Source organism: Vigna angularis, chromosome 1 (assembly GCF_016808095.1).
Source record: "Vigna angularis cultivar LongXiaoDou No.4 chromosome 1, ASM1680809v1, whole genome shotgun sequence".
In the NCBI taxonomy this organism is placed as follows: domain Eukaryota; kingdom Viridiplantae; phylum Streptophyta; class Magnoliopsida; order Fabales; family Fabaceae; genus Vigna; species Vigna angularis.
This window is the reverse complement of record NC_068970.1, coordinates 46,030,550-46,051,309: the sequence shown is the minus strand read 5'-3', so window position 1 is coordinate 46,051,309 and position 20,760 is coordinate 46,030,550. Positions and strand designations below refer to the sequence as shown.

At 33.3% G+C, this 20,760-nt stretch overlaps 1 protein-coding gene and 1 pseudogene across 1 annotated transcript; one reads left to right on the top strand and one right to left on the bottom strand.

The window, feature by feature from the left end:
• Positions 1-3,331: 3,331 nt before the first annotated feature.
• On the bottom strand, positions 3,332-4,037 carry LOC108319361 (ethylene-responsive transcription factor 5-like; annotated as a pseudogene).
• Positions 4,038-6,989: 2,952 nt separating this feature from the next.
• Positions 6,990-9,610, top strand: LOC108319379 (uncharacterized). Its single transcript, XM_017550491.2, has 7 exons — positions 6,990-7,144; positions 7,333-7,398; positions 7,492-7,541; positions 7,688-7,752; positions 8,447-8,538; positions 9,179-9,250; positions 9,332-9,610. The coding sequence occupies exons 1-7, from the start codon at positions 7,142-7,144 to the stop codon at positions 9,368-9,370; spliced, it is 387 nt and encodes a 128-aa protein (XP_017405980.1). The 5' UTR covers positions 6,990-7,141; the 3' UTR covers positions 9,371-9,610.
• The last annotated feature ends 11,150 nt before the right edge of the window (positions 9,611-20,760 follow it).

The following is a 20,760-nucleotide window of genomic DNA, read 5'->3' as shown; positions in this document are numbered from 1 at the left end:
AACACCCTTATTCATCATGTGAAAAAAAGGGGCCAAAAAATACATAAAACATCCACGGGTGTTACTCCCTCCACCACCACATTTTCTCCTTCCACCTCTCCAATTCTATTATATATTTTCTGAATTACAAAACTAACCTTTTATAATTACAGAAATAACCTTTATACTTTTTAATTTTAATTATTTACTTTAACCCTAAAATCTATATTTTTACCCCTTCTCACCCACCTCCCAACCTTCTCAGATTCTCACCCAAACACCATCATTCTCATCTTCCATTTCTTCTCCATACAAGTTTTCTTCCTAGCGGTGGGCGGTGTGCGATGGTGCGGCGGTGCGGTGGCACCTTTCCTCCCCTCTCTTTTCCGAACGCGTAGAGACTCCTCTCCTCTATATTTTGAAATCACGGATCCAGCCACCGCTCCGTCTATTCATTCACCGCCGGCAACCACCATTGCAATACCCTCTACCGAAGACGCGTCGCCAAAACCGACGCTGACAGAGCCCACCATCTTTTACCCAAGACATCCAAAACGGAGCCAACACTGATTCCCCTCCTCCGGCGAGCCACCGCGAGACATTGCCCCCTCTCGTTACTTGTTTTTTTATTAATTGATTACCCTGTACTGTTGGAATATTTGAGATAGGAGCGGAAGAGCAGAGGATTTAGGATGGAGTTGAATGGTAGAATGGAAGAACGTGGACCTGGGTTGTGATCCGTGTGATGAATATGGAAGATGGAAGCTGTTGGAAATTGGGTGAAAATGTTGATGTATTGTGTTTATTGTGTTGGAATTGCAGGTGATGAAAGGATGTCGTTGGGTGATGAAAATGGAAGAAGAAGGTCACGCGTGATTGGGTTTCTCTGTTTGAGGGTTGAGCGGGTGTCGTGTGATTGTCCCTGTTCCTGGGTAAAATGCTTATGGAGTGATAATGGAGGGTGAAGCACAAAGGTGAAGTAGTGCCCCTGTGTGTATGTGATTTGATGGAGTCACTAAGTGTATTTGAAAGTACCATGGGCGTGGGGAGGAAGAATTTTGGAGAAGAAGACGATAGTGATAATGGAATAGTGATGGAGCTCCAGTGACGCTTGAATGTGAAGATTCGACGATGAAACCATTTGAGTGCTAGAGACAAGAAACAAAGTTTGTTAGGGGAGAGAAAATCACACGTGGTATTTTGTAAGTGGAGAGGAAAAACGGTAGGTATGAAAAGTAACGTAGAGGAGGTCAAAAAATGAAAACGGATGTCCACATCCGTTTTCCCTTAAACAGATGTTGATATCCGTTGACGGATGCTTACATCCGTTTAAAGATTATACGGTTTATATTTTACAGTTTTTTTAATATTAATTTTGAAGATATTTAAATAATATAATTTATATTTTTTGATATATTATTTTTGAATAATAGATATGGAGGAAAGATGAAAGATGAGAAATGGATGTCATGGAGTTTGGGTGAGAATCTGAGAGGGTTGGGAGGTGGGTGAGAAGGGGTAGAAAGATAGATTTTAGGGTTAAAATAAATAATTAGGATTAAAAAGTAAAAAGGTTATTTTTGTAATTATAAAAGGTTAGTTTTGTAATTTAAAAAATATGTAATAAAATTGGGGAGGTGGAGGGAGAAAATGTGGTGGTGGAGGGAGTAACACCCAACATCCACAGCATGCAATCAGATCGGCTACTGCTTCCTATATGCCCAAAATTACTAATTGCACCCCCTTTCACAGTATTAAGAAAACCCTCCAATAACTTTCACCATTGTATCACAATTACTACCATGAGGGATGATAAACAAATCTGCGGATGGTTATTCACGGATAAAATCCGTGACAGATATTATTATCTGTAAATATTTATTACTCGTAGACAACAAGTAACAGGTATTTTAATATTCTTCTAAACGGGTCGAGTATGGATAATATATTATCCGATCTGCGGATATTTATTGTTAGCAAAAAGTAATAATAATAAATTAATTTATATATATTTTAATTAAATTTAATTAAAAATAAAATAAAATTATATTTTATTATATTAAATTTAATTAAAGTTAAATTATAATTTATATTTAATTTATATTATATTATATATTTTTATTTAAATTTTATTTTTAAAGGTATAAAATATTTCTTTTGATATATGCAGATACTCAGATTTAAAATACTCACAGATATTTTCTAAGCGGGTATCCGCACAGATAGCGAACGAGTTGCGGATCGAATTTTTTTTGCAGATCAGATTGTGGGTAGACGTATCCGACGTGTTGTCATCTTTAATTACCACTCTCACACTTTTAGTACTTTCACAAAAAGAAAACAAGAAGAAGAAAGTTGTAGAAAAAAAGAGAAAAGAAAAAGGTTGAATGAGAAAGTTTTTTTTTTTAAATGTAATTTATATATTCCTCTTTCCAAAAGTATTCTATGTAAGAATATTTCAGAAAATTCATTTTGGAAGATATTTTATGAGTTTCGAAAAGTTTTTATTCCAAAAATCTCCTTCTGAAAAATTTATTCTGAAATTCATTTCACACATTCTAAAAATGCTGTTCTGATTCTGAAAATTTTAGTCCTCTAATTTCATTTCAAAAATGAAATTTTTGTTTGAAAAATTAAAAAAAAACTTACTCGAAAAGTTTTCAATATATGTAATCTGGAAGTCATTTTTCTTGAAGATAAAATGTTCATATCGATGTTGGGAGTGTGCGAAGAAATTCGGAAAGAACAGGAAGTAAAAGTAGATTCACTTCGATCATAAGAACATATTAAATTTTATTTTTAATTAATTGTATTTATAATATAGTTCTTCAAGAAATATAAAATTTGGAATTTTTTGTTATGTATAAATGTTGAATATATTTCGTGAAGATTTTTTCCAACTTTTCATGTATGATCCAAGTTACAACTTCATACCTTCACAACTCCACACTAATATGTTTCAAGTATTCGTTTCTCCCGAGACCAAAAAATGTTGGGTTGGTTAAAGACACTGTGACGTAAGTTAGTCGTACATCATATAATAAATGTGTAATAATGACGAATTAATTAATTATCTTATAAATAATATTATTTATAATAAATAGGTTAAAAGGTATTTTTTATTTAGATTTCCGTTTTTTTAAATTTCAAATTGAGTCTTAAATACTGCTAATTTGAATCAATTGGGCCCCTACCGTTAAATTAGTTTAACGGGATTAAGTTTTTGCTGAGGTAGGAGGTTAGACGTGTCAATTTGTTAAACGTGACATTCTTTACGTTGTGTACATGGAATATATAATTAAAAGAAATTTCTAAAAAGTGAAACCCAAATTATGGTTCATCATCTTCAACCTTACCTTTGATCATCTTCAACCTTAGGCATTAACGACATCTCCCGAAAACAGTTCACCTCCTGTTCTGTTGTTTTCTCCTTCTTCACCACTGGCTTTACTTCCTCTACCCCCTCCTCCTGGCGTTGCCGCTTCCTTTCGCCTTCGGCCTTGACGGTGGCGTCCATCGCGCCTACTTCTAGCGGGAAGTTGAGGATGGCCTTTGAGCCACAGAGCCTGAAGGCAGCACGGTCGTTGGCCTTGGCGGCCTCGATGGCAGTGTCGAAGGTTCCAAGCCACACTCTCGACCAGCGCTTGTTCGAGTCGCGGATCTCAGCGGCGAACTTTCCCCAAGGCCGCTGGCAGACTCCTGTGTAGTGCTTCTTCTCCAACTGGTTCTCCGATTTCCCAAATTGATCCACTCGGCCTTCTTGGGGAGAGAGATTTGTAGAGAAAGTTTCCAATTTAATTGAGGTTTCTTGTGAAGCGATGTGAGGCTCTAGGAGCATACCTAAAAAACTGGTTGCCAGAAATCCACTGTTTGACAAAAAAGGCACTCTAACTCAGGGGAAATCCACTGTTACTGCTGCGAGGGTATTCACAGGAATGGACCGCGGAGAATGTCTTACATTAGTGGCTTCTGGTGAGGTGACTTTCAATTTTTGGATGATGGTTATTACTACGACTATTGATTGTTTTTCTATATGTTTCTGCTAAGTTAACTTCCATGGACGGTATTTGGAGGGTTCAAGTTTTATTATTAACTGGACATTATTGTTGTGTAATGTGCAGGAATTACAGATGCTGGAATGGAAGCTATTGTTGAATTTAGGGTCTGGGTGATGGACAGGGAAAAGGAATTCTGGGTGGTGCTTGATTGTAATGGAAGATGACTTTTTTTTTTTTTTAAATTTTAATTAAAATGTTAAAATGTTTTTAAATTCCACGTATAGCTCTATGAATGCCAATTTAAAAAAATTGACACGTCAACCTTCTACCTCAGCAAAAACTTAACCCCCGTTAAGCCAATTTAACGACAGAGAGTCAATTAATTCAAATTATCACTATTTAAGACTCAATTGAAGATTTTAAAAAAACGGAGATCAAACTGAAAAAAATCTAATAAATAAGGACAACTAAAAGGGTTTAACCTAATAAATATTAAGCTTATAAGCCTTTACTTAATTGGGTATGATATGTAAAGATAAATTATAAAGAATAATTTGTCTAATGTTTGTAAAATGATTTAACTTTTAATATTATCCATACTTGAAAGATAACAAGATTAACATAATCTCAATTGTAACTAAATCGATATGATATCGACTACAATGAGGTTGACACGATATTATTCCTTACCTTGTATAGTGTGATGATTAAGAATACATTCCACCTCTTATGCTTATTAATCCCAAAACACTTGGCTATCATGGCCTAATATATCACTAGATGATTATACTGTTATTATGTGAATTTCGATATGATATAAATGTATATAATAGAAATGTTATTCAAGTAAAACTGTTGATTCAATTATTAAGAAAAACATATTCATAATAACTATTTTTTATAATAACTTATTTTAAAAAGATTGCCTTACATTATATATTAAAAATTTGTTTTTTGATATTTTAATAGTATCCCTCGTATCTTATAACATGATTGATAACTTAATTTTTTTTAAGAAATTTAAGGAATGTGTTTTTCATTTTCAATTAATTCACGTGTGTAACATTATTAATTTATTTATTATTTTATTTTTTATGAATTACTTAAAATTAATTACTTATAATATATAATATTTATTATTGTTTCAGTTGTAGAGGCGAGGTTAACAATCTTCCAAATTTCGTCTGTCTAACTTCTTGCACTAGGTACCATTCGTTCTACGCTCCATTTGATCGTATTGGGAGTTTACTTGCAAAAGGCATTCTGATGTCGAAGTCAACAAAGATTCAGTAATCTTAGCAATAAATTCGTATTCAATGTAACTAACATACCGCAATACTTGAAACTTATATTTATAGATTTCGAAATGAGTTTTGGATAGCACCGGCCTAATTACGACCCAACGTGCTTTGGCTTAAATTAACCATCATCAATCCTAATAATTGTTTAATGTTGACCACTCGTTCATGTTGCCTGACCGACTGGTTCACTAGATGTTCATGACTGATTGGATCGTCCGATCCTAAGCTAACCGGATGGTCATATAGTACAATTACTATTTAGTAGAGAATCATATTATGATAAATAAAATAGAATAAACTTGAATTTATTTTGCAATGGATGTATTTTATCAAAATTTAGAACCAAAAATGATGACGAGGGAGTTTAGATAAAGCCTAGCACAGGACCTTAGATAAACCTTTTGTGAAACTTATCACAAAATCAACTTAGATGGACCTAAGTAATTTTAAACACACCAAAACATAGTAATACTTATAACTTTGAGTTTCAATTGATTAAATCGTGGTTTTAATTGATTAAGGTGTGTTTCCTTACAAGCCCAACAAATCTAAAAACATGCTAACACGTTTTAATCCATTGAAAGACAACCCAAAAGTACACATAGCTCCAAACTATATTAAATGGTTTTCTAACTTGTCTAGTGATTAAATTGAGGTAAAGAACTTTCAAGAAGATGGAAAATAGCCTAAAAGCCATCCAATAAACAGGATAAACACTTACTTGAAATAAAGTCTCCATGATCTTTTAATCTTCAAGTAACTTTGACTCAAATAAGGTGTTTGTATTGTATGATTGTCCGACCAACCCTGATCAGACGATCCATACAGTCAGATGTTAACTTGGTGATCGAATGGCTATACCATATGGACCGAATGGTCACCCTTAGACAACAATTAGGCTTGATAAAGATTAGTTTACTATAAAACATGATTAACATCAATTGGGCCACAATTAGGTTGTTAGTAATCCAAAACCCACTTCGAAATCTATAAATACATATTTAAGCTATAAAGGTAGACAACTGTTAATTTTCTTTGAATGCTTAGGTTTCTACAATTTTTTTCAAACTCCTTGGAAGTAAACTCTCTTGCTGTATTTATGTGTAAGAAAAGAATGTTTTCTCCAACTCCCTTTTGTTTACATGAGTTTTGAAACTTTTAAATAAGGAAAAAGTTTCCGAGTTCTCACTTAAAAGAGTATAGCTAAGTCTTATGGGATAGATTATCAATAAAACTTAGGATATACCTCTTATTACTGCTTGAAGTTGGTTGAATAAGCCCATATATATCAAACTATTTTAAACTACTATTTTTTTTCTTTTATCATAATAATTAATTTAATTTCTATAATTATCATTTTATGATATCTATAATATTATTATATAAAGAATTTTTTCCACATTTTTAATGTTATTCTCTAAATATTCATTTTTCTTAACTTTAATAATCTTTCTATTTAACTCTTTTTTAAATTTAATTATTTTTTAAAATTAAATAAATAAAATCATCTACAAAATAAATAAAAACTATCTATTATTAAATTATAAAAATTATTTATATTTATTTTTATTATTATAATAATATTATTATTGTCTGTTATTATAAAAATAGTGAATATACTGAGCATGTGTTCCCACTAACGTCTTTAAATCAAATTTTTATTATTTACAAATAACTATAAATAAAATTATATTAGAATTTAAATGTTTTATTTGTGAAAGTTTATAGCGTAGAGCTTTGTTGGAATAAGAGAACAAACTGATTTGATCGGCCACACACAACCGCTTATTGCTAACGCGACCTCCTCTTCCTCCTACTGCATCATCAGAGACTCACTAGGGTTTCTTCTGCACACCCAACCAAATGGTACTCCCAATTCTCATTCCATTGTTAACCTCTTATCTACTTTCTTATGCCTCTGCGCTTATATGTTCTTCCAACGAAAACACTCAATGGAATCGCTCCTAAAACTGCCTGTTACCAACACTTTTCGGTTCGGCAAATTTTAATTATTATTACTTACTAGTTAATTAATTAATTGTTTTCTGCTTCAGGCTGATCCTGAGTTGGAGGCAATCAGACAGAGAAGGATGCAGGAGCTTATGGGTCGCCGAGGCGTGGTTAGAGATAATTGCTTTTTACTCTATTATTTATTTTTTCATCCTAAAGGTTGATAATTTTCTTGCAATTATTTTATTTTTGCTGATTTGTAGGGAAATCAACAGAACCCTGAACAGGAGAAGGCTCAGGATGATGCAAAGAGGTGTTAGTTTATGAATGTAGATTTTTTGTGTTGTAATAAGCTGATTATTTTGCCTCACAAACTTGGTCATCTTTTATTTATGTTTATTATTCTTGCCCTTGGAGTAAAATCACTTATTGATATGTATGGATAAACAATTAATTTAGGGAGGCTGAGGAACGAAGACAGATGATGCTTAGTCAGTTATTGTCTGCTGAAGCGCGAGAAAGGCGTAAGCAATTTTTTCTGTCTTAGTGAACATATGCATACGAATGATTCTCTTTATTTCCTTTACTACTTTGTTGAATGGTTGTGTTAAAAAAAAATACATGGATGTGTTTTGTGCTGTACTGTTGGTAGAAAATAAAAGTGAATATTTTGTGGTTTGTGATGGTATATGTCAAAATTTAAATTCTTCTATTAGTCGTGCATGCATCTATGAATGTAGAGACCCATTTTGGGGAGGTTTTATTGATGTTATATATTGTAGTTGTGTTGCTTTCCTAAATTCTACCTGCAAATTATTTATCAAAACGCTCACTTTTGAAAGAAGATATTAGTATATTTGGGTAACTCGTAGATTTTTGTGCCTAAATAAGTTTCAATCCGAGATACGTACGAAGTGTTGGAAATCTTATGAAGTATTTCAATACTGACTTTTGGAATGTGCCGTATCATTTTGTGGATATTGAAGTTTAGTAGGTACTTTTGCTTTGTAAAATAAATAGTGAATAATGTAGTCTGGAATTGGAGAAATTGTGTTGTATAGGTGTAATAGGAATTATTTGTTTAATTGGCCTTTTGATTTTTGTTTGGACTTCATTAGTCATCATCTTGGTATTAGATTAAGGTTTTTAGTCAATTAATTGGGCAGACATGATTAGATTTCATGCATTATTTCAAATTTCTTCTGTCTTTGTATGCAGTCGCTCGAATTGCTTTGGTGAAACCTGAGAAAGCAAGGGGTGTCGAAGATGTTATACTTAGAGCTGCTCAAATGGGTCAGATAACTGAAAAAGTATGTTGGATCTTGTTTTCTGCTAAGTCTTTTGCTTATCACCAATTGTAGGCCATATTCTTATTTTAAACTTTATGTACTTTATGGTATGATATATTTTTGTTTGATCAGTGAAGTTGTAGTTGCATCATTTATTTCTTTGGCCAACTGATAATAGGTCCTCAGTCTATAATTGCATTTTATGCAATTAAGTGACAACTGCTAATTATGTTTAGCGTTCTTATCTTCCATGTGTTACTTAGATGGAATATTAGTGTTGCTTCTTGGGGTAATCACTTCTCTAGGTATAAGTGTATAAAGAGATTCCCGATGCATGAGGCTCCCATTTAGTGGCTTTTGGTGAGGATGGATGCGTGCCCCTGCACATGAAAAAGTTGTTTCCAAGATTTGAACACCGTGACCTCCAGGTCACTAGGCAACAACTTTATCGTTGTGCCAAGGCTTATATTAAGAAGTGGATTTAAGCCTAGACTCTATAAAACCGGTTTGTGATGTGAGGTTTGCACTCACTTATATATTATAATTTAGTCTTATCTCTAGTCTATATGAGACTTTCAACTGCTTACTTGTCAGATATAACATAACTTTATCAAGTATCTGTTTATCTACCATGCCTCTAACACACTCATGGCATATTTAGGTCTCTGAGGAAAGGCTCATATCACTGCTGGAGCAAATAAACACTCAAACTGCAAGGCAGACTAAAGTTACAGTAAGTTTTGTAGAATATTTGTTACATTTTCTATTATCATTTTCTGAAGTATATACCATGCTAATTTTTTTGTCATTTCAGATACAGAGGCGTCGAAGTGTTCTCGAGGATGATGATTAACTGTCACTGTTTGTTCGAACGGTGTGGCTCGAGTATCGATTTCATGATTTATTATGTATTTTAGCCACAATGTATTGTAAAAGAGGATTGCTAAATTTATCCGTTTCAGTTTGAAATTTTGGTTGCCTTATCAGGCCTCCTAATTAAACTATTAATACTTTGGCTCATTCATTTGTAAAACAATTTCTGGCATGTGGATGGCATCTCACAAATTACATGTTGTTCCACGGTTTTTTTTTCTGTTTAGTTTTTATTTTCCTTTCACAAATGGCAGAGGATCATTGTGATTGTTTTAAGGCTCTAACTGCGTTAAACTGGTCTTTATAATTCCAGCTTTGGTGATTCGGTAGTTTTTATATAGCTAGTTTAAAGATTTGTAAGATTTGACTCTAATGAAGTGAGGGAAGTGCTAAGGTAATAATAATCATGGATTAGAAAATTAACAATTAAGATTGTAATTAACTATAGAAGTTATCATGTGGTTTTATCATAATCTCAATTTTGACATTTTAGTTTATAACTACTAGTGTATTGCACTTAGTTAAACATTTTTCTGACTTTAGGAACAGCCAATATGATCCCAAAACATGATAGTTTATGCATGAAATGGAGAGTATAAATTTACCTGTATACTCCTAGGACTTATGGCGGGAACAGTGTGTTCGAGCTTCTATTACTAATGTCACCCAAGCAATAGCTTAATATAATTACGAACTTTTATTAGATAACTAAATGACTTCAATGTTACTTTCGTCTTTTATTTTCTTTCAATTTTTTCAATATTCTCTTTTTCTTTACGCTTTGAATCAAGTTTTAATGGTCTTTTTTACTAATATTGTTAAAATTATGAACAATATAGTAAACAGGGTGACTCGTTAATCTTCTTTTTCTTCAGAGTTTTCCTTCCTTCACCAAATGTCACCGTTCTCCTCCCTCTACCACCTCTCACTTCTTATAATCCACCCACCACCTTCATTTCCAAACATGCCCAATTCACTCAACCCACTGCATCGCCATGAACTCAGAAGCCTTTCTGCATCACCAAGAGTTACCCACACATGAATTAATATTGGCACAAATGTCCAGATTAATGGTACAAATGTCCATATCCCTTGATGCAGTTGTTGAGTAAATAAGTTTGATCTGTGAGTTACTAATGGGTGAATGAAGGAGGAAGGTAGAAAGGTGGAGTTCAGGATGATTCTCGGTCACCAAGGCTCTCAATCGATGAAGCTATACACTATCATAGGCATCTTTCTTGGCATGGCGGCGCTGCCACGACTCTTTGATGCCTTTTACCTATTTTTTTCCCTCAACCCAACCTCCCTCTAAATACCAAAAACGCACAAAATATACTCATCTCCATTTCAACTAATGAAAATTTTCAAACGTAATAATTTCATTAAAGTAATCATAATTCTGTTTTAATTTTTAAAATAATAAGTGGGAGGAACATCACACATTAGATCATGGGGGTTTTGTCATTAAGAAAAGGGGAAGGTAGCCTATTTATTAGATATACAATATGATTGACAATATAAGATCAATCAACATTAGGAACATTTGATTGAAAAGAAGGCTACGTGTGTTATGTTAAGTATATGATGATGTTTGTGCTCCACAACAAAATTATGTTGAGGAGTTTCAACATAACTCTTTTGATGATCAATGTTATGAGAATCATACAGATTAGGACAATTAAATTTAGGTCCATTATCATATCTAATAGTTTTAACAATCTTATTAAACTAATTTTTAATCCTGACAATAAAATTATGCAGCAAATCCCTAATTTGGCTTTTATAGTACATTAAAAAGGCCTAGGTATGTCTACTGTAATAATGAACTAGAGTAAGGAAGTATTTATGACGATGAACAGAAGGAGTGGAAATATGACCCCATATATCACAATGAATTATTTCAAAACATTCAGTGAACATAGAAGTACTTATAGGAAATGACAATTTATGTTGTTTAGCATAGTGGCATGTATCACAAACAGTATCAGAAGTCATTTGTACATAAGGAAAATTTTTACATATTTGTTCTATAGTTTTGTGTCTTGGATGGCCTAATTTATAGTGCCACAAATTTACATCAACACGTTCATAAGAAAATATAGACTTATGAATGAAATCTTGATAAAAAATGAGAAAAATCTGTAAGTAATAGAGACACTTACAGACACTTGCAAACACTAACACACCCAATTGTCTTCAATGTAGAGTTCTCCCTTATCAAACACATCTTAGAAGAAAATGTTAGAATGCAGTTTAAGTCTTTAGCCAGACTTTGGACACACATTAGGTTAAAGGAAAAATCAAGAATATATAAGACATTAAAGATAATGAATTCCTTAGAAAATTGAATAGTTCCTACATGTTCAGCAATGATAGTAGAATTATTTGGAAATTTGACAGATATGGGTTTGATTTTATAAAAAGTGGCAAAGTGCTTTTTCACCCGCTACTCGCACAGATACCCGTTTAAAAAATACTCGCGGGTACTCATACTGCCATTCCTTTTGTACTATGGTGGATAACCATGCTTAGAATAACATTCATCCACAGTGTGATTCATTTTGTGGTAGTAGGAGCATTGTTTTCCATAGTTGGGATTTCTCTTCCTTGCCCAAGTGACCTAGCACCACGTCCCTAGTTCCTCCAGGTCTGGTCTGGTTTTCGGTGGTTGTTCTTATCAACATTATTCACCAGAATTTTGGTTTCAGCACTCTAGTTGGTGGTCTCATTGTCTTGTCTTGTCTTTCGTGTCTCTCTTGTTGCATGTTGAGGGAGAAGACATAATTGATGTTGGAAGGGGCTCCATTAAGAGGATTTGTGTTTCACAAGTTTGTAGGTATCATTCAGCCCCTTTAGAAAACAAATAACATGCTCCATCTCTCTGTATTTGAAAAAGGTCTTTGACAGATCACAATTACAAGGGATGTTACAAGTACAACATGGTATAGGTCTAAGAGATTCTAATTCTTCCTAAACAATCTTCAAATATATAAAGAACTTATTTACATTTCTTTCTCCTTGTTTGATTGAGTGAATATCTTGAAGTAAGTCAGAAATCTTGAAATAATCACCTTTTGAGAATCTTTCCTTCAATTCATCCTATAATTCTTTGACATCTTCAACATATATTATACTTTGTGAAGAAAATGTCTTTATAATCCAATAAAGGAACATCATATTGCATCTTTCCCAAGCATTAAATAGAGCATCACCGCTTTGAGGTTTCTTGATTGATCCATCAATAAACTTGATTTTGTTTTTGGAAAGGATGACTCTTCTCATGTTTGTGCTCTAAGAAAATTAATTTGTCTCATTTAGGACTTGAGAGATAAGGGTGAGGCCTGGATTTTTCCCAGGATGTAGATAAAAATGGCTGGCAGGATTGGTTGACTGATCCATGTGATCCATCATACCAAGAATGAAACAAGAATTATGATTGAAGGAACTTTGGCACAATGGAAGAAAGCATAGCAGACATTAACCCTGCTCGGATACCATTTTAGAAATGGTGTGCAAAGAAAAGAGAAAGGCTCGAGTGTCGCAGAAGAAGAGAGCTTAACCATGGAGAAATCAAGCATCAAGAAGAAGCTACCAAAACCGGGTAAGAAGAACTTAGAAATCTACTATATTGTGTATTAATTCTCCATATTGGAGAACAAAAAACCCTATATATATATATATAAAAGGTTCTTGAGAGAAAAAACTGAAAATTGAGAACTCTAACTAACCCTAACTAACAAGATTAGTTAATTGATTATTGTATTTAAACATTAATCTAATCAATTCTAACATTTGCAATATATGTTAAAAGGAAAAAAATTATCATTAGTCAATTACATGTTTTTTCCCCTCGAGTGCTATTATAATTTGTTACAATTAAATTATTGTTTTTTCATGAATCACATAAATTATATTATTCTTTTCATGTTGACATTACCTCGGATGTAAAATAAGTAACGAAAAGCTTCTATAAGAAATTGATGATATATATATATATATATATATATATATATATATATATATATATATATATATATATATATATATATATATATATATATATATATAGTTTTTTAATAACTATGAAAATCATTAATTCAATCTGTTAAGTCTTCTAGATATTTTATTATACTGAAAAGTGTTTATTTGAATAACTATTTGTAAGATTGATTTTGAACGTAATCTATATATATTTTTATTTTGAGTATTTTTTTTTAAATCAATGCAAAACTAATTTTTATAACTTTTAATGCAACAAAAACATTGTGATAAAATTAATTTTAACTAACTATAGCTAAACATCTATATTTTACAAAGTCACCTTAGAGTTATTAAAATGAATTATTAGATTTAATTATTTGATCAATCCTATATTGATGAGTTTAACGGATATGGCTATTATTTTTTTAAAATTGTAGTGTTTTAATTTTATTTTTCTTCCATCTGTTTTTCTTTTAACACGAAAACTAAGCCCTGTTTGTTTATAGATGTTTACTGTAACAGGAGATGGAAATGCGAGTAAGTTTTACGTTTGTATGAAACGATTTGCGAGAAATTGAGACGAGGGATTTACATGGTGACTGATGGTAGTGGTTTTGTGGTTCGTTGTCATCGTATCGATGTTGTCGTTCTTGGTGTAGTGTGTTTTTGGCGAGTTGTGATGGTTCTCCTTGCGTTATGCTCATGAGTTCAATATTTGCTATAGGATATTATGTAATTTCTTAAGCAAATCAATAATATGTTTTAATATTTTGAATACATAAACATTCTCACATTAAACCAACTTAATTTCATTTCATGCAATAATTTTATCATTATCTACTTTATATTTATTGTAATATTTTTTATTTATTTTGAGCATCACATAAAAAAATGTTATCAATTTTCATGGTACATGTTCATTTAAATTATTTTCATCAATACATTTGTTTAATAAATTACTCCTATTTATTGTATATTCACTTTAAACAACCATATTCCAATTTAAAATAATTTCATCAGATCAAACTATTACTTGATTTGATTTAAACTAATCACCAATATTTTATATAATCTTAATTTCTAAAAATCATACTTTAATTTAATATATTTTTATTAATATTAGTTTTTCTCATTTAAAATAATCACTCACATTTCATTGTATTATATTTTACACTAATTACAATTTAATTTAAATACTTTTATATACAAAAGTAAAATGATAACCTGCTCTTTCTATCAATTAAAACATTTTTTAATTTATCAAATTCATTCTATCACTCACTATCTTTCATAAATTTTTCTATTATTTTATTTCATTTCTCGATTTTTTTAAATTTAAACAACCTAATTTTCTCCTTTGTTTTTCTTAAATTTATTAAAATCCACTACCCCAAGTATAACCATAAAAAGAAATTATCATATGAGTATGAATATAACGATTGGGATATATGTTAATATATATAAAATATAACTATAAATGACAATTCTAAATATCATATTAAAAATAAACACTAAATAATAATTTTAAATACATCTAAATAAAATATAAATAATGTTAATAGTCTATCCAATTAATTCCTTTTAAAACTTAAATTTAAAATAGACAAATTTAATTTAAAATACAATAATTAAAATTAAAGTTTTGAATGAAAAATCTAAACATATTTATCTATATCCGAGTATCTTCTTTATTTTCATTTATAATAAAAAAAGGTTAACTACTATTGGGAATCCAAGTATGAGTTTCACATTGAATAGAAATGAGAATAGAAATGAGAAGGTAGAACACCTTATAAAGATGAAAGACTCATTAACTCATTGTTTTAAGATTTTTGGTAAAAAATGGTGTCAATCGCTTATATGGTTTGACTCATCTTATTTGGTATTGTGTCTCCCAGGTCAACCTCCTCCTCGATAGACCCAACAACTACGTTATTTGTTAACTAATAAATAATTAAATTAATTTTATATAGTAATACTAATGCCATTTGTTAGTTCAAAATCATACCATTAATTTTGAATTGAGTTAAAATGAGTGCTTTAAATTTCTTGAAAAGAGTAACAATATTTGATTAACATAATAAAACTAAGATTATATTGATATAGGCAAAATCAATTTTCATGATTCTCAATTACCATATACATATTCTAGAATTATTTAAATTATTTTTACCCAACAAGTATGGTCAATAATTGACCTAAATAGGTGTTAATTTTTATTTAATTTTTTAAGCATAGTTTTTTTTGTGTGTTGAGGTTGAGCTCTCTGCAAACTGATTTTTCGTACTCAATATTTAAATGAGATGTATACGTATAACAAACAGTTAGCGTCATATCATAACAGACAACTTCACTTGCATCATTAAATTATGTATATGTTTTGTAGTTTCACAACTTTTCTATAATACAAAAAATATTCTTTATTATTTTAGTATCCCAATCATGCATTAATTATATTCTATAATTTATTAGCTTTGTATTACAATGTTTTCCGTGTAGGGTCAAATAACTTTAAATACTTTTATAATATATTTTTCAAAGTGAGTTTGGGTAATTGTATCTTCGTTCTGTTTTCATTTTCACTCCAATTGGCCGAGTAACTGTCAAATGTATTTCGATATTTAAGTCAGTAAATAGTCTGTACGGATCAGAATAATAATTTTAAATACACAGTAAATGCGATCACCTACCTCTTACCTTTGATATTTATTTATAGTTTTTGAGATGAGCTTGAGATTAGTGCAACCTTAATTTCGACCTAACCTCAGCCCATTACACCTAATCAATACTTACCTTTAACTTTGCTCTAAGAAGAACTGGTTACCAAGTTAGACCGTCCGACCTTGCTCACGTCCGTTCGGGCTAGTCTATCGAGATTTTGTTATGCTCCTAGTGTCTTATGTCTTTAGGCCGTTCAACCACTCCCTATCTTCCAGGACCGTCAGGACATACGATACACACGCCCCCAAGCCCTAGAAACTGTAGTTGGCGTTGGGATTTGTCATGAGTGCCTCCAATAGTGTCGTCCGATGTAATCTGGCAGGGCCGTCCTGCGCGTTTTGAATGGGGAATTTGGCGGGAGGTGGTAAGTCGCGTAATCAAGACTGTTGATCGTGGCTAACTTCAACGGCTGCAATGGGTTGGCAGGTTTTCAAAATTTTCTATAAATAGGATGGTGGGTGCCCATTCATTTTCACTATTCTCCTTCTTCTTGCTCTACCTGCTGTCCAACTTTTTTTTCGCATTCTTTTTTCTAAGGTAATAATAATGAGCATTGTGCATCTTTTTTTGTCTGAGGAGTCATCGAGTAGAGGCGGCGGGGACTCGGCGGGTAGGGGCGGTCGGCCTTCATCTCCAACCTCAGTGTCATCTTCTTACCTCGAGACAACTGAGCGGGAGAGTAGCTTAGAGCCTCAGTCCCCCCTAATTTATGGCGAGAGGGCTATCAATGGGATAGCCATCGACCTTCATGTTGAGGGGGGGGGGGGTTGATATTGATGACGATGGGGGAGATTGTTGTTGGTGGTTATCCAACCATTGGTGGCTATGGATGGGCTGCTCACAAGGTCGGCCTTCATACATCATGTTTTATCCTAAACAAGGATATGGAATGGTGGGTCGACCGGTCGTGCGTTGTGTAGTGTGTTGAGGATGCACGTTTGATTAGGCTTACCATGTGTAAAAAGAATGAACGAGTCTACCATGGGAAGAGATCAAGTACCGAAGATTTCTTCTTCGTATGTACTTACCTTTATTCCCAAATGTTTGTTTGAGTACCTTACATCGCTTTCCAATCAGTCGTCCTACGCGAACTCAACATCGGCCCCACCCAGCTTCACCCGAACGGGTGGGCTTGCATGCAGGCCCCACCCAGCTTCACCCGAAGATTTCTTCTTTTCAGGAATTATGTTCGTCCCTCTTGGGAAGACCAAATTCTTCGCCTCAAAGAAGAAGACTATAGGTGCCACTTCCTTCAAAGGTCGTGACCCCCGGTCGGCCTCTTCCATCCAGACGACCCAAACCCTGAAGAGTCGTCCGAACATTCTCCAAGTAACGCCACAGGTTGAAGCTCCACAACTTACTCCGGTGGTGAACCTTGAGCAGTCTGTTGAGGCGGTCACTACCGTGGATGTTCGTCCTTCGGAGAAGAAGAAGATGTCCCACAAGGAAGGGAAGGGATCTTCTTCCAAAAGGAGCAGGCGCGAAGGGAGCGCCCCTCGACCTTTGTCAGGAGGCATATTCGGGCCTGAGTTTCATGTTAGCCATAAGACTAATTTTCACATGAACTCGGCTGAGCGTTCGATTCGTCCAAAAAGGAATTACGAACACTGCTTTAGAGCTGTCGTCTGGGGCGGCTATGCTCAACTGGTAGTTGCGCGAGTTTCCCGATAGGAGGAGCACGAAGGAGGTGCAGGCGGAGCTAACTGAGGAGAGGAAGTTTTTTGCGGAGCTCTGCGTTCAGCTGGAACCGTTGACTGCCACCCACAAAGGGTGTGAAAAATAACAGTTTGACCTTCAACAAAGGTTGGACGAGGCGAGGTGGGAGTGTAAGGAGGCCTTAGAGAAGGCCCGACTTACCCAAATAAAGGGTGACCGGGCGGTTGAAGAGTACAAGAAGTTGAAGGGCAGGATGGATGAGCAAGCTGAGAAGGAACATGAGTTGCTCACCTAACGAGCCGAACTGGCCATTTAGAACAAGGCCCTCATCGCCAAGTTGTTGAAGGCGGGCGAGGAAATCAAGGCTTTGAATGCCTCCTTCGTGACCGAGCACGAGAAGGGTTTCAACAAGGCTCTCTGCTAGGCGATATTCCTTCTGGGAGTTGACCCATTGGCGGAGGGCTTTGACATTATGAAAGAAGTCCATGAGGGGAATTTGATTCCCCTCAGCAAAATGCCTAACAATTTTGGGTTGGACGAGCTAGACGGTGAGGGAGCAGATGCTCCGAAGGAAGTGTCTGTAAGATCCTTGAAAATATTTGTTAGTTACTAAAAAAAAAAAAAAAAAAAAATTAGTGAATAGTAAATTGTGAATAGTAAAAAGTGAATAGTAAAAAAAAAAAAATTTATTTTTGGAAAGGATAAGTGTTACACGTAGCTTTGAGATCAGAATTCACCAATTTGCAAATAAAAAATTATTTTTGCAATAGTAAAATGAATAAAAAAATGAATAGTAAAAATGAATAGTAAAAATGAATAGTAAATTTTTTTACTATAAATAGTCAAGGGGGGGAGGCTGGAAATTTACACCAAAATTCTAGAGAAATTGTGAGAGAAGAGAGTTGGAGTAAATTCTAGTTGAAGAGGGGAAATTCTGGAAGTTTCTGGAGAACGGTTTGAGAAGAGGAAACTAAGTCTGGAATAGAGGTAAAGGGAGCTAACTTTGAGTATTTCCCTTTGTATTATCTTGAGTCTTGAATATGCTATATTTTGCTTTTGTCTGATCTTAAATCTTGAATATGGAGTATTTTGTTTCTGTATGATCTTGAATTTAAATGAGAGTATGCTTTTGTGTTGATATCCAAGTGTGATAGTTGTAAAATGTGATGTTGATTATGTTATGCCATTTGTATGTTATTAGTTGTTTATTTTTGTATTTTGGAAGGATTAGAAATTGTCTAACCGGCTCTGCCAGATTCAATTTCTTGTTTCCCCAAACATGTTAATGTTCGTGTTATTTAATTATATTGTATTTTTGGATGGATTAGAAGTTGTCTAACCGGCTCTGCCAGATTCAACTTCTTGTTTCCCCAGACATGTTAATGTTCGTGTTATTTAATTATATTGTATTTTTGGATGGATTAGAAGTTGTCTAACCGGCTCTGCCAGATTCAACTTCTTGTTTCCCCAGACATGTTAATGTTAGTGTTATTTAATTATATTGTATTTTTGGATGGATTAGAAGTTGTCTAACCGGCTCTGCCAGATTCAACTTCTTGTTTCCCCAGAAATTTTATTGTCTTATCTATTTTTTTATTGCATCTTTGTGGAAGGATGAGAAGTTGTCTAACCGGCTCTGCCAGATTCAACTTCTTGTTTCCCCTGAATTTTTATATTAATATTATTTTGATGGTAAGGGCAACTAATTATTTTTGTATGAATTTATAAATATACGAATGTTGAACTGATGTTCTCTTGCGAAACTGTTTTATGACTTTTATTATATTGGGTGTTATAACTGAAACTGTTAAATTGTACATGTTGAGATGCGATGAATTTATTGAATGAGTTTGTTGGCTGAAATTGATCTTGTTGGAAGGTCTGGAGTAAGGGTTCTGTAATTGCTTATATATGAGTATTAAATAGATATACAGATACTGTTTGAGGTTGTTGTGAGAGGAAGTAAAAATATTAAAATTAGGCATTTTAGATTTAGAGCATAAAACAACAAGGTAGATAAATTAAATAAATAAATTGATTAATTATTGAGGGCCTCCGTTTGTTGGTAGGATAAAGGAACCTTAAAAACCTGAGTTGGCACATCCCTGATCATAGAGCAGCCCTGGCCTGGTCCAGTCAGTTGTGACTAGTCATATGTGCTGGCGTCGAAGGTGAGTTTGATGCGTTCAGACATCTGTGTCCTCTCCGGTGACCAATTGGAGTAAAGAAAAATTTCTACTAGGATGAAAATAAAATAAAACAAGTTGATTGTAGATGCATAATATTATCATGGTAAAAATTTCATATATATTTTATTTATTATTACATTGAGCCCAGACTTTAATATGTAGTTCCTACGATATGTTGATATATTTTGGTTGATCCATGATCTTTGTTTGGCGAAAATATGTTGAGTCATACTCGTTATGGGCAAAATGAGTTTATAATATGAAGCATAATATATGGTAATATGTTTAATTTATTGATACCAAAACGGGTTATTATGAATTCTTGATTAAAGAATGAACATGATTGAGTTAGGTGGATAAGAGGGTATGAATTGTTGGTTTTATGAAATGTTGGAGTGGATATGAGAAATCATTACTTATGAAATGATGTTTACTACCGGGAGTAGTATGTTCGAGTTATACCATGAGAGTTTGGTATGAGCAAAGTAACACCTGAGGTTTATGAAAGCAGGCAGAAAGTAGTCTGACCATAAGGCTTTGACATAAACATATGATTCGTAAGTTATATAGAAGCAGGCAGAGAGGGGTCTGACCATAAGGCTTCAGAAAGTAAGACATAGTATATAAGTGAGGCTTAAGGAAGCAGGCAGAGAGCGGTCTGACCATAAGGCTTCATGAGTAAGCATGGTACACTTGTAAGATTTATGGAAATGGGAAAGATGACTTTGATAATGACGAATTAATGACATCAGAATAATGATATTTTATCAATTGCAGAAATACGTGATTAAAATATTTTTATTACAAGTTTAATGATTTTATG

Excerpts from the sequence above, each read along its gene's own strand:
- LOC108319379 (XM_017550491.2), top strand. Across the intron at positions 7,753-8,446 it reads TGCTGAAGCGCGAGAAAGGC|TCGCTCGAATTGCTTTGGTG; the intron begins GTAAGCAATTTT and ends CTTTGTATGCAG. Across the intron at positions 8,539-9,178 it reads TGGGTCAGATAACTGAAAAA|GTCTCTGAGGAAAGGCTCAT; the intron begins GTATGTTGGATC and ends TGGCATATTTAG.